This window comes from Camelina sativa, chromosome 13, assembly GCF_000633955.1.
Source record: "Camelina sativa cultivar DH55 chromosome 13, Cs, whole genome shotgun sequence".
NCBI lineage: Eukaryota > Viridiplantae > Streptophyta > Magnoliopsida > Brassicales > Brassicaceae > Camelina > Camelina sativa.
Genome location: NC_025697.1, coordinates 19,736,024 through 19,749,922, shown reverse-complemented (window position 1 = coordinate 19,749,922; position 13,899 = coordinate 19,736,024). Strand labels below are relative to the sequence as shown.

General features: G+C 42.5%; 1 protein-coding gene across 3 annotated transcripts; it reads right to left on the bottom strand.

Moving 5' to 3' along the window:
* LOC104737195 lies at window positions 3,441-13,542 on the bottom strand. Of its 3 annotated transcripts, XM_019234925.1 has the most exons (4): window positions 13,438-13,542; window positions 12,832-13,038; window positions 3,788-3,887; window positions 3,441-3,670 (listed from the first exon to the last, which is right to left on the bottom strand). In XM_019234925.1, the coding sequence occupies exons 2-4, from the start codon at window positions 12,912-12,914 to the stop codon at window positions 3,497-3,499; spliced, it is 357 nt and encodes a 118-aa protein (XP_019090470.1). In that variant the 5' UTR covers window positions 12,915-13,038; window positions 13,438-13,542; the 3' UTR covers window positions 3,441-3,496. The 3 variants fall into 3 exon arrangements, 1 of the variants encoding a protein (XP_019090470.1); XR_002034904.1 differs by lacking the exon at window positions 3,788-3,887; XR_759703.2 differs by lacking the exons at window positions 3,441-3,670; window positions 3,788-3,887 and adding an exon at window positions 12,425-12,763.

The following is a 13,899-nucleotide window of genomic DNA, read 5'->3' as shown; positions in this document are numbered from 1 at the left end:
TGGATTCCAACAACAGCAAAGCCTGCAGAACCAATCCCAAGAAGCTGATCTACGCAGACTGATTCAACAAATGATCCAGTGTCAAGCATCAGCTGCAATGGACAATGCCAAACGTTTTGCCGAGATGAGCAACAAGATCGATTCTGGATACAACGACTTGACTGCCAAATATGATTCTCTCAACACCAAGCTGAGATACCTAGAGGGCCACCACGACAACCAACCACCTCCAAAAATCAACATGCTTCAAGGTAAAGCTGTTCAGAACCCGAAGGATTATGCCACTGCCCAAGCCATTTTCGTTGATGATGATTATGAGGACTACCTCACTGAGGACAAAGATGATCAAGATGGGGAGGCTATGGATCACTATGGGATACATGAGGCCAAGTACTACATATCTGAGTATGAACCCGAGCCTTTAGCCGAGGATAATGATCGAGTTGATGATCGAGCACTGGTTCAAGAATCACAATCTGAAGAACTACCTGAGGATGAACCCGATGACTCACCCGATGTTGGTGATCAAATGATTCATCGTGTAGATGTTCAGATGACAGATCAACCTCAATTGCTTGAAGCAGCAGAAGGGGAACTAGAGGAAAGGTTCAATGCTGCTCTTGACATCCAATTAGAGGCGCTTGTAGAGCGTATGGCCAAGCGTAAATCTCCACCTCCTAAAATTTTGTCACCACACGAGCTTCAAGAGGAAATCACCAAGGAGGTAGCTCAGCTGGAGATTGAGGTTAAGGAAGCTGTCAAGGAGATTGGGTATGAGATTCTCAGGAGTGGAGTGTGCTTAGATCCTGAGCTGCGAATCGAAGAGAAATTGGAAGATCATGGCTCTTTTACTTTGCCATGCTCTATAGGATTTTGGATTTTCAAAAGTTACTTGTGCGATCTGGGAGCCTCAGTCAACATCATGCCACTATCAGTTGCTAATAAGATGGGGTTCAGCAGTTTCAAATCAAGTAGTCAGTATTTGGTTCTAGCTGATAGAACAATCAGACATCCGATTGGGATCCTGGAAAATTTGCCTCTTAGGATTGGAAGAGTGGAAGTTCCTACTGATTTCATGATCCTTGATATGGATAAGGAACCAGATTATCCACTGATCCTAGGGAGACCATTCTTGGCAACAGTAGGCCATTTAGGGTGTTGCATTCTTGCATTTGCATACTTTGGATGAAAACATGTGCTTTAGAGCATAAAATGGGGAGAAACAAGGACAAATCCGAGCAAATACCCGAAAGGATCCATCGAGCTGGTAGAACAGTCCGAACCCCAACACGATCGAGGAGGATCCAAGAACAGAAAGAACAATCCGAGAGCCTACCCGAAGAGCAACCCGAGCATATCCTCATGCACCCCATCGAGCAGACCCTCGGGCAGGACTAGGAAGTTAGGGTTAATGGGTTTCCATATATAAACCCCCTTCTTCTTCCTCTCGCCCTAGCACGCCGCAGACCCTCAGAACAGAGAGCGAGAGCTTCTGGGAGAGAACTGAGCGACTCAAAACTCTTTCTACACTTTTGTTAGGATTTTATTTTCATTTATTTTGCATTTTTGATTCTATACTCTTCTACTCTACTCTATTTTTAATACAATGCAATTTTCTTTTATCTATACTTTTATGTTTTTTGCAATGAGATCTGAGTAGTGTAGTAAGGTTTCTAGGGATGGGATAGACAATTTTGTGTTCTTGATCGGTTAGGATGTCTTAGCTTTTATATTTATGTTTTATAAATTCCCTTCTAGATTGGTGTTCTTAATTCTATCAACAGACCAACAGATCTAAGGTGTTTTACCACCAAGAGGTGTAGATGAAATGCTTGAATCAATTAATGCTAGAGATTTACTCACTTAGCCTAAGAGATTAGATGAGTAAGAGGTTCATTGACAATAATTGATTGGTTTGTATTTCCTACTTGGTCATGTTTCTCCAACGAGAGTTGGGTAGGGAAATGATTAAGGTTGATTGTTTCTATCACGAGAGTGTTTTAACAAGATTTTAGAGATTCATTGTCTAGGGAATATCTGCTTGAGGCATGTAGGACATCCGTAATGGTTAGGAACACTTAGGAGTTGAGTACCCCATCCTTAGGAGTTGAGTACCCCATCCTTAGGAGCTTTCGTATTTAGATTGTTTACATTTTAATTCATCACTCGATGCCTTACCCGAACAGGTACATGATCACCTGCTTTAAGTATACCTTAGAGCTGTTCTTGTTCATCTTGTTTACTCGATCACCCCACCCGATCCTGTACTCGAATGCTTGCATCGAGTTCTTAGGTCGTGTGGTTCTTGTTCTTTTGCTTTCTTTTTGTTTATTTAGGATTGTTAGATCAACCCCAACTATTGCTTGGCTTGACTTGCTTGTTTCTGAATGCATCTTATTTGCTAGCATAACAACCATTTGGATTGATAACCCTTTGTACTACAACTGCATAGGGAATTGATACCCTGAGTGAAAATCCTGTTATCAGAAGCCAATTAAACCGCCTATCACCATCAACGACCAAGTCCACAGAAAACCAGATCTGAAAATACACTCAACAAAGTCTTCGACGAGACAGGGCAAATCACGGCTCTCCATCGCGAACCAAAACCTTCGAGACTAGATCCGCTGAGGAAAGGCTGAGAAAGGCTCATCGACAACTAGACATGCAAGAAACTAACAGAGGATGACCCTCTCACGACTCCGGCGAGAAGCGCCGGTGGCCGGAGAGGTCAGAACAAGGTAAAAGCTTAGGGGCGGCTAGGGCGAATTTCTCCTAAGTGAGAGAAAAAAGGAACTTTTTAAAGCGACCCGAGATGTTGTGTTTCGCTTCTAATATATTTAACAATCCACTAGAAGAAAACAGCCGCAAACCGACGACCATATCTATCGGCAACCCGTTAGGAACGTCCTTAACCGACGGAATACAGACAGCATCAGTCTGTCGGTTCTAGAGCGTCGGGAAAATAAAATTTATCGGGAATCCGTCAGAAATCTCCAACAGATTTCTGACGGAATAATATTCCAATGGATTACCTACGACTTTTGCGACAGACTAATATTCCGATGGATTACCAACGACTTTTGTTCCCGACGAAATGGCGACAGATAATGTAGCTGTCGAGAACCCGTCAGAATAATAAGCAACGACCATTGATGACTTCCCGACAGATAAATTCCCGACGGATTTCCCAACGTCTAAATTCCCGACGAATTCTCAACGGATTTCCCAACAGATTTTCCGACAATTAAACGATCAATTTCTCTGTTTTCTATGTTTTTCTTTTGACAACAATTACTAATTAGGTAATAATATTTAAATTCATAAATTTAGAAATCCAAAATACAATATACACAAATCTTACAAAAAAGAAAATGCAATATACACAAATCAAAAAGAAATAGAAAATGAAACTTAAATATTGTGAAAATAGGCTCCTCATCCAAAATACAATATACACAAATCTCGGCCATGAACGACACAAGCTCCTCATCTCTCAGCTTGTTCCTCTCATTCTCTTTTTCCATGATCTTCTCAAGAGCTTTGATACGGTCATCTTTCTCTTGGAGGGCTCGAACAAGTTCTGCATCTCGATCATATATTGGTGATGAATATGATAAACAAGAACGAAGTATTTTTGCAAGATTCGACACTTGGTTTGTGGAGTTTCCTGAAATTTATAACAATTAGAACAAAATGTATAAAAAGAATCATAAACAAAATTTGTTAAGAACAAGCAATATGTATAAGAAGAATCATAAGAAAAATTTATCAAAAGAATCATAACCTCAAGAACAAATTTGTTAATCATGTCAACGAGGATTGGTGTCGGTAAGCCATTTCCATCGACTGAAGGTTGAGATAAGCTAAACTCCTCCATCCTCTTGCTACAATATTAAAATGTATGATTAGTATGATTGCAACATCTTTAATACTACATGATCATCTCTGTATGTTTAAAAATTAAACTTGCCATTAAAGAAATCAAGGTTGAGATAATGTAGTATTACTGCAAATTGTTTAAACCAAATGTTACGGTCATTGTAGTGACCCTCACTAAGGGCAGAAATCCGAAAATAAAAGTTCAAGGAAATGGCCCGGAAAAGACTTAGAAAGGAAGAGGAAGAAAAACAAAGAAGAAAGGCCATAGGATGTCCGAGGAAAAATTTGTGAGTCGTAGGATGGCCGAGTCAAGACCGGAGTGGCCGGATGAACGATCGAAACCTTAAGACCGATCGGGAGTTGGCGGTTTACGCGGAAAACTGCATACGCGGAAGGTACGGTCATGTACCAAAAAAGATGGTACGGTCCGAGAAGTGCTGGAAGGGACGGGAAGGACCGAGGAGTACGGACCGAGTTGTCCGAGAGATGTCTGAGAGCGGACCGAGGAGTACGGACAGAGATGTCCGAGAGATATCCGAGAGGGACCGAGACGCACGAGTAATGTCCGAGTGTTGTCCGAGGAGTATGGACCGAGCCGTCGAGTAACGACCGAGAGTGTCCGAGAGAAGACCGAGGGAGTCCGAAGTTGTCCGGACCAAGACCGAGCAATGACCGAGAAAGTCCGAACAATGCCGTGTTTATCAGATGAAAGGACAGTAAAATCTTGGCGAAGGAAAAAGAGAAAGTGGTGACATAATCATTATGTCTCTATGATTTGGACCAATAGAATTTCATGTAAGTTTGTTCATGACAAATGGACGGTGAGTGTGATCCACGCGCCACATGCAAGCGCATGTTTGCCACTTGTCAAAACGCACTAAGGGAAGAGAGGAGGGTTGCTCGCCTATAAATACCGACCTTGAGAGTTCATTTCTCTCATTTTCGCAAAATCTGAGAAGAGAGAAAGGAGAGAGAGACGTCCGGAGTGAGACGCTGCTGGGACGAGGAGGGACACTGTTGCGGCCGAAGAAGGACGAGAGCGGGACGCTGTCTGACGCGAAAAGAGGAAGTTGTCTGATCCGCGGTGCAGTGAAGTCCGAGCATCATCGGCTGTGTAGGGTGAGTTGTGTGTAATTGTGTGTAAGGACTGCATAGATCTTTAGATCTTTGCATGTACTCTTTTGTTTGTTGCATTTAGACTAGATTCATGGTATAATCAGTTTAAAGTTGATGCATGCGAAATATGGTAGGATTCATGCTAGATTCATGTTTAAATGCACATAGAATTTGAGTTAGGAATCACCATGCAAGTTGAATTGGGATGCATGTTAAGTAAATTGGACTTACTTAAAATTGGGAGGATTTTACTAGAAATAGTTCTTGCTTAAAATCGGGTGCATGCATGGTTGAAGGTGGAGGATTTTATTAGCAATATTTCTTTCTTAAAATCGATTGCATGCATGAAGTAAATTGGTGAAGCTTATTTGCAATTTTATTGCATAAAATTGGATGAGGTTAGCTTGCATGCATATTGGACTTAAATGATTTAATTGGTTAAATACCTTAAATTGGCTTGCATGCATAAATGGACTTAAGGATTTTTATGGTTAAATCGCTTAAAATTGGGTTGCATGCGTAAGTGAACTTGTTGCATTAAATTTGCTTAAGTCGTTTTATATTGGTTGCATGCTTGTAGAACAATCTAAGTGCATGAATTGTTATTCTTGTTGCTTGTGGATTGTTGCATGTTATCTTGCTTGAATTTCTTGCTTATTACGCTTGATTTTCTTGCTCGATTTGGTTGTTGTATTTTAGCTATGTCTCTCGAATTTGTTTTTTGAGTCCTAGCTAGAATAGAGTAGTCGATCTTCTGTTCCAAATGTGTTTGTCTCGCGAGAGTTCTCGATGACCACTCGCGCGGGACATTGTCACGACTAGCTAGCTACTAGTGTGACCGCTACATGATGATGTAGCTTTTGTGTGGGCTTATGCTGGTTACCTTTGTGGTTTCATCATGGGAAGTGTTGTGGAACGGAACAGATTGAATCGAGGGCCCTTAGTTGAAAGAGTTTAGGATATTTCAAGTGTCCCTTGTTTTATTCTAGTCGTCTTTGCGAGTTGTGTATGAGTTAAGAGTCTAAAGTGTCCAAGTAACCCTTGTTCCTTTAGTCGTCTTTCTCCGTGAGTAGCGAGTCTAGATCGTCTGAGTCGAGTCGTGTTGATCTAACCTCTCTCGCTTGTTTGTTGCTTGTTGCTTCCGCTATCGCTTGTGTTGCGTTGGTTTGATGGTTTGTTGTGTACTGCCTTGCTTGCTTGTTTCCTTTGCTTGCTGGGGTCGTCGGGTTGGGGAAGTAGAATCCTGTTTAGGATTGGGGTGCTCAGGCTCACTGATTAATCTTAGATTACTCATGATAATAATTTGTGTTGCAGGAAGCCTGAGTGAGTCTAGAGCTGGAGCAAACATTAGGGTACCGGATAGGGTTTTCTTTTCTGTGTTCTTTGTAAAACCCTATATTTTCCTAAAAGGATATCTGTAAAGATTTACCGACTATCTATGTATATTGCTTTGCTGATTTACTTTCGATGTAATAAATTATTAAAGTGACATATATATATTCGGTTTTCGGGGGAAGTCGTGGTAAGTTGCAAATGGTACTCGGCCTTGTCTGGGTCAACACAACGCGCATGGGACGCAAGGATTGCAAAGCCTAAGTGAACCTAGTCGTGGGCGGAGTCGCGTCTAGGAGGACTGGTCGGGAAGCTGCAGCTTCCGTCTCTCGACTGGACCACCAGGGTGCGATTCCCACAAATGTGGCGTTCCGCTACTGTCCGCGGTCCTGTTTGGCCGTACGGCGGTTCGGGGGCATTACAACGATGGTATCAGAGCGGTGTTTTCGAACCCGCGGGCACTTCTGCATTTTAAAGTTTTATCGAGTAAATGTGTCGCAAAAACACAAAAATTTTATTCGGTAGTTTGCTTGTCTAGTTTTAAGTTGAACCTTAGAATGGACTAAGCGTCTTACCTTGTTTCTTGTGGGTGTAGATGTCTTCAGGTGATTCAGGTCACGGGGATGGTTCAGGGGATGAGGGGCCGAGACATGAGGGTTGTGAGCATCACAATGGGTATTTATCAACTGAGTCCGAGGATAGTATTCCGGATACTTGGAGTTTGGAGGGTTTGCTGGACGGGTATGACGCTGACCCATCTATAGAGTCCGATCCATCAGAGTGTTGTGACAGACCGGAGGAAATGGAAGTTGATCAGGGTGATCAGACGGCTGTGTTGGAGGTTGGTGAGCCGAGTCGTATCCAAGTTAGGATGGACGCGCAAGGAAATTTTCAGACCAATCCAGTTGGAGATCATGGAGAGGCGGAGGTGGAGCTCGCCGATAAGTTACAGAAGTTGCTGTTAGAACTTGTGGAGGATCATTATGAAGAGGTTAATCCAGAGGACTATATGAGAGAGTACCCGAAGGTAGTCGAGAAGATTATGAACTTCTTGACGGAAATGTATGCGCCAGAAGGAGCTGTTGCTAGTGGGAACGGGGTAACACCCGAGACCGGAGGTCCACCTGCGGAACAACCGGTGGAGGAGAGACTCGATGGAGTTGATATTGAGCCGATGTTAGGAGGAGAAAAGTTTGTAGAGGTGATCGAGATTTTGTCTAGCGATGACGAGGGAATACCGACTTTGGTGGTAGAACCAAGGAGTGATCAAGACGCGATACCAAGAGATCGAGATCAAGAAGCTGGTGCAAGAGTGGAGCGTAGAGAGGAAGCAAGACCAAGGGTTAGTTCAAGCAAAGATGTGAGAGATCAAGATCGACCAGACCAAGTGGTGGCAGATCAAGTTGTGCCAGACCAAGTTGTGCCGAGACACAACAGTCCTATTCGAGCTATACCGTTGCAGATGGTGTTAGCTGATCAAGAGGTAGAACCAAGAGACCTAGAGGGGGAGAGGACCGATAAAATGGCCGAGTTAAGGAGATTGAACCGAGGGCATGTAAGGTTTGAGGAAGGAGAGAGTAGTTCGAAGAGGCCGAGGACGACATATCAGGAGATGCAGTCGAGAGAGCAGTCAGATGCGCAGTCTGTGACTTTTCAACCAAGAGGCCGACTGAGGACTAGAGCCACTACCCGGAAGAGAGTGGTGTATTCGAACCAAGTGCATATAAGGAATCAGCCTTATTGCGATAAGTGTGAGGGAGTTGGTCATTGGACCAGGAACTGTCGGAGGACGTCTCTTAGACGTATGCTGTCTCCAAAGAATGCGTAGTGTGAAGATTGTGGGATGCGAGGGCACTTTGCCTATTGCTGTCCGAATCCAGATTATATAAGGCATTGGAGGCCTTGTGATTCGTGTGGATGCCAGGACATTTGAACAATCATTGCTGGAGGGCAAGACCGCAACGTCCGTTGATCCTAGATCATATCATCTGTACCGAGTGTGGGACGAGTGGAGATTTGACTCATAGCTGTCCGGACCGAGTTGTGCAAGAGGGAGAGAACCCATCAAGCCAACTTGTGCATACGGGGGAGAATCCATTAGACCAAGCTATTCGGGATGAAGAGAGCCCGATGAATCAAGCTGGAACCTCATTGTCTGCTGCCTCTACCTCAACCGAGTCTCCCGCTGAACCGTTACCTGATGAACCGGCTAGGGCATTGGTGTGCACTTGTGAAGAGTATACTAGGCGCAGGAACCAGTAGATGGTTGGGAGTAAGGGAAGTGTTCCTTTTGAATTTGTGTGTAAGGGTTGGATAGTTTTTCCTTGTGTTGTAAGCTTCTAGACTTAACCTTTGTTGTGTTGTCTAGGATCCGAACCCTTTAAGTAACCGGCTAAGTGGTGTAGAACCTTTGTATCTTTTACTCTTGTGTAAAGTACCTTGTGTTCTTTAGCCGTTTTTGTGGTGTTGTTGTTGTTGGTTGCTAATCTTTGCTTGTTTAACTGCTTGCTTTTATTTTGCTTGAGTTTTATAGGTTGCATAGTTAATTATTTTGCATAATTAGCTTGCAATGCATCAGCGCGATTGATGAGGATTCACGTAAGTCACTAAAAAGCGCTATCAGACAAAAGAAAAGAAGTACAAGAAAGTACAAGAAAGTCCAAGGAAGTTCAAGAGAGTTCATCCAAGAAAGGACAATCAGTTTAAAAAGAAAGAAAGAGAAAAGAGCAAAAAGAAAGAAATGATGGAGGAGGATGAGGCGAATCCTAAGAAATCGAAAGAGCAACAGAGCGGTGCAAATCGATCGAAATGGCGAAACAAATTGAGAAGGTCGAACCAAGTATGAGCAAGAAAGTGCGAGAAGTAGTGCATGGTCCAAGAGTTAAGTGCAAAAGAGGATGAAAGAAGATAATTCTTAGAAGATGAATTTGTCTGCAAATAGACAAAGATGGTGCAAGAAAATAATGGAAGTCGACCAAGGGAGGTTAAAACATAGTTTATGTTTTGAGGCCAGTAAGGTTCTGCTGAACCAAGTGTGGCAAGGAGTTGGTGGAAATATGGGAGTTGAACAAGAAGTTTCCAATTGGAGGCAAACATTGAAGATGGAGAAGTCAATAATTTCCTATCAAGATTATTTGATCAAGTCCAGAGTTGAAGTTAATCAAGGACGGTGATTGTATAAGATAAGAAATTGGAGTTCAAGAAATTCGGGAGAGAAGCTATGCGGAGCCGAAGAAATCAGAAGAAGTTAAAGATCTATAGAGCGCAAAGTTAAAAAAAAAAAGAGGGCCAAGAAAAGTGTCAAGCGTAAGCTGAAGAAAGAGAATTGTCGAGTCGAAGAATCTAAAAGAGATGAACGAGTCATGGTACGTTAAGGAGGAAGCCTTAGTACTGGAGGAGTTTGAAAATGGAGAACCAAGTGGATGCTGGAGATGAAGAAACTTTCCCAAAAGAATTAGCCAAGGGTGTAAGCGGAACAAGTGTGGAATGGAGTAAGATTATGGCACCAAGAGAGCCATGAAGTATCGACATCACAAGAAAAGAAGGAGAAGGCTTGAGAATTCGGGGACGAATTCTTATAAGGGGGGGGGGGGAATGTAGTGACCCTCACTAAGGGCAGAAATCCCAAAATAAAAGTTCGAGGAAATGGCCCAGAAAAGACTTAGAACGGAAGAGCAAGAAAAACAAAGAGGAAAGACCGAAGGATGTCCGAGGAAAAATTTGTGAGTCGTAGGATGGCCGATCCAAGACCAAAGTGGTCGGATGAACGATCGAGACCTTAAGACCGATCGGGAGTTGGCGTTTACACGGAAAACTGTGTACGCGGAAGATACGGTCAAGTACCGAAAAAGATAGTACGGTCCGCGAAGTGCCGGAAAGGACGGGAAGGACCGAGGAGTACGGACCGAGTTCTCTGAGAGATGTTCGAGAGCGGACCGAGACGCCCGAGCAATGTTCGAGAAGGACCAAGGAGTACGGACAGAGATGTCCGAGAGCGGACCGAGACGCCTGAGTAATGTCCGAGTGTTTTCTCTGAGGAGTACGGACCGAGACATCGTGTAACGACCGAGAGTGTCCGAGAGAAGACCGAGGGAGTCTGGAATTGTCCGAGAGAAGTCCAGACCAAGACCGAGCAATGACCGAGAAAGTCCGAGCGATGCCGTGTTTATCGGACGGAAGGACTGTAAAATCTTGCCAAAGGAAAAAGAGAAAGTGGCAATATAATCATTATGTCTCTTTGATTTGGACCAATAGAATCTCATGCAAGTTTGTTCCTGACAAATGGCCGGCGAGTGTGATGCACGTGCCACATGCAAGCGTTTGTTTGCCACTTGTCAAAACGCACTAAGGGAAGAGAGGAGGGTTGCTCGCCGATAAATACCGAACTTGAGAGTTCATTTCTCTCATTTTCGCAAAATCTGAGAAGAGAGAAAGGAGAGAGAGACGTCCGGAGTGAGAAGCTGACGGGACGAGGAGGGACGCTGTTGGGGCCGAAGAAGGACAAGAGCGGGACGCTGTCTGACGCGAAAAGAGGAAGTTGTATGATCCGCGGTGCAGTGTAGTCCGACCATCATCGGCTGTGTAGGGTGAGTTCTGCGGTAATTGTGTGTAGGGACTGCATAGATCTTTAGATCTTTGCATGTACTCTTTTGCTTGTTGCATTTAGACTATATTCATGGTAAAATTAGTTTAAAAGTTGATGCATGCGAAATATGGTAGGATTCATGCTAGATTCATGTTTAAATGCACATAGAATTTGAGCTAGGAATCACCATGCAAGTTGAATTGGGATGCATGTTAAGTAAATTGGACTTACTTAAAATTGGGAGAATTTTACTAGCAATAGTTCTTGCTTAGAATCGGTTGCATGCATGGTTGAAGGTGGAGGATTTTATTAGCAATATTTCTTGCTTAAAATCAATTGCATGCATTAAGTAAATTGGTGAAGCTTATTTGCAATTTTATTGCATAAAACCAGATGAGGTTAGCTTGCATGCATATTGGACTTAAAGGATTTAATTGGTTAAATCACTTAAATTGGCTTGCATGCATAAATGGACTTATGGTTAAATCGCTTAAAATTGGGTTGCATGCGTAAGTGAACTTGTTGCATTAAATTTGCTTAAGTCGCTTTATATTGGTTGCATGCTTGTAGAACAATCTAAGTGCATGAATTGTTATTCTTGTTGCTTGTGGATTGTTGCATGTTATCTTGCTTGAATTTCTTGCTTGTTACGCTTGATTTTCTTGCTCGATTTGGTTGTTGTATTTTAGCTATGTCTCTCGAATTTGTTTTTTGAGTCCTAGCTAGAATAGAGTAGTCGATCTTCTGTTCCAAATGTGTTTGTCTCGCGAGAGTTCCCGATGACCACTCGCGCGGGACATTTTCACGACTAGCTAGCTACTAGTGTGACCGCTACATGACGATGTTGCTTTTCTGTGGGCTCATGCTTGTTACCTTTGTGGTTTCAGCATGGGAAGTGTTGTGGAACGGAACAGATTGAATCGAGGGCACTTAGGTGAAAGAGTCTAGGATATTTCAAGTGTCCCTTGTTTTATTCTAGTCATCTTTGCGAGTTGTGTATGAGTTAAGAGTCTAAAGTGTCCAAGTAACCCTTGTTCTTTTAGTCGTCTTTCTCCGTGAGTAGTGAGTCTAGATCGTCCGAGTCGAGTCGTGTTGATCTAACCTCTCTCGCTTGTTTGTTGCTTGTTGCTTCCGCTATCGCTTGTGTTGCGTTGCTTTGATGGTTTGTTGTGTACTGCCTCGCTTGCTTGTTTCCTTTGCTTGCTGAGGTAGTCGGGTTGGGGAAGTAGAATATTGTTTAGGATTGGGGTGCTCAGGCTCACTGAGTAATCTTAGATTACTCATGATAATAATTTGTGTTGCAGGAAGCCTGAGTGAGTCTAGAGCTGGAGCAAACATTAGGGTACCAGATAGGGTTTTCTTTTCTGTGTTCTTTGTAAAACCCTATATTTTCCTAAAAACATATCTGTAAAGATTTACCGACTATCTATGTATATTGCTTTGATGATTTACTTTCGATGTAATAAATTATTAAAGTGATATATATATATATATTCGGTTTTCGGGGGAAATCGTGGCAAGTTGCATATGGTACTCGGCTTTGTTCGGGTCAACACAACGCGCATGGGACGCAAGGGTTGCAAAGCCTAATTGAACCTAGTCGCGGGCGGAGTCGCGTCCAAGAAGACTGGTCGGGAAGCTGCAGCTTCCGTCCCTCGACCGGACCACCAGGGTGCGATTCCCACAAATGTGGCGTTCCGGGTCCACGGTCCTGTCCGGCCGTACGGCGGTTCGTGGGCGTTACAGTCATGACTTGGCATTGATGAGTATGTTTCATAAGGTTCTTTGAGGAGTCCATACATCATCCGGTTTACAGATTTGCTAATGTCGTTTCCAGATGCCTCAAACCTACAAAAGTTTGATCTAAAATCCAAAAAAATAAGAAAGCATGAGATGGTAAAAAGTTTGAGATTTACCATGTAGAATCTCCGATGTAGTTGGGATGGAGTTTTGCGATAAGTTCTCGTCCCGGTTGAGAAACGAAATCCTCAATGGTCATTAAGATAGGAGGTGAGGCGATCCAGAGACGTGTGTGGAGGGGGTTTGAGTCTCAGGCCCAGAACCACTGGGTGCTTCTCGGTTTTGGGTGGAGCGGTTTCGACCAGAATGGTGCTTCATAGTCCCTGTGAAAAAAAAGAAATATTACAGTTATACAAAAATACAAAAACTCAATAAAACATCAACTGAATACCACCTATAAGTACAACAAATCAACTTGAACCCATAATCTTTACTTTTTGAATCAGCCACCGATCCTGAAACCAAATTGCAAATCCCAAATCTAATAATAACAATATATCCGATTTTTAATTTAAGGAAAACAAAACTTTTACCCAAATCTTAAAAATCTAAAAGGCAAAATCATAGTATCACAGATTACAACCCCTTAATTTGACATAAAGAACACCTAATCTAACATAATTGAACCCACGATCTTTAGTTTTTGAATCAGCCACTGATACTGAAACCAAGTTGCAAATCCCAAATCTAACATATTTGAGAGAAAAGGCTAAAAATCTTACATAGTTGAGTGGTGTGGTTGATATGAGGAACAAAATCTTTGATTTAGAAGAGAGAAAGAGGCAGCAATGGGAAAAAGAAGAAGTGAGTCAGCTAGGGTGAGAAGAGAAGGGGAAAAGTTTTTGTGGTTAACCCAAATTAATTAAATAATCCTTCCCGCAATATAGAAAAAATTTGGGGAAAATATTTCCCGGGGTAAATTTTGCGTTTATCCAACGAAATCCTGACGGAAACTTTTTAATTTTTCATTATCACCGAAAGTTTCCAGGCGGATCTATGAAAAAAGTTCAAAAAACATCATATATAGGGTGAAAAATATATTTCCTACTCAATTACCATTACAATAAGTATACTACATAGCTTGCAAATCTGTTTTATTAAAAAAGCTATAAAAAGAAATAATTTTAAAATTTAGTCATTCACAACATTCAAACTGTTAAGTAACATTCTAAGTTTGTATAGAA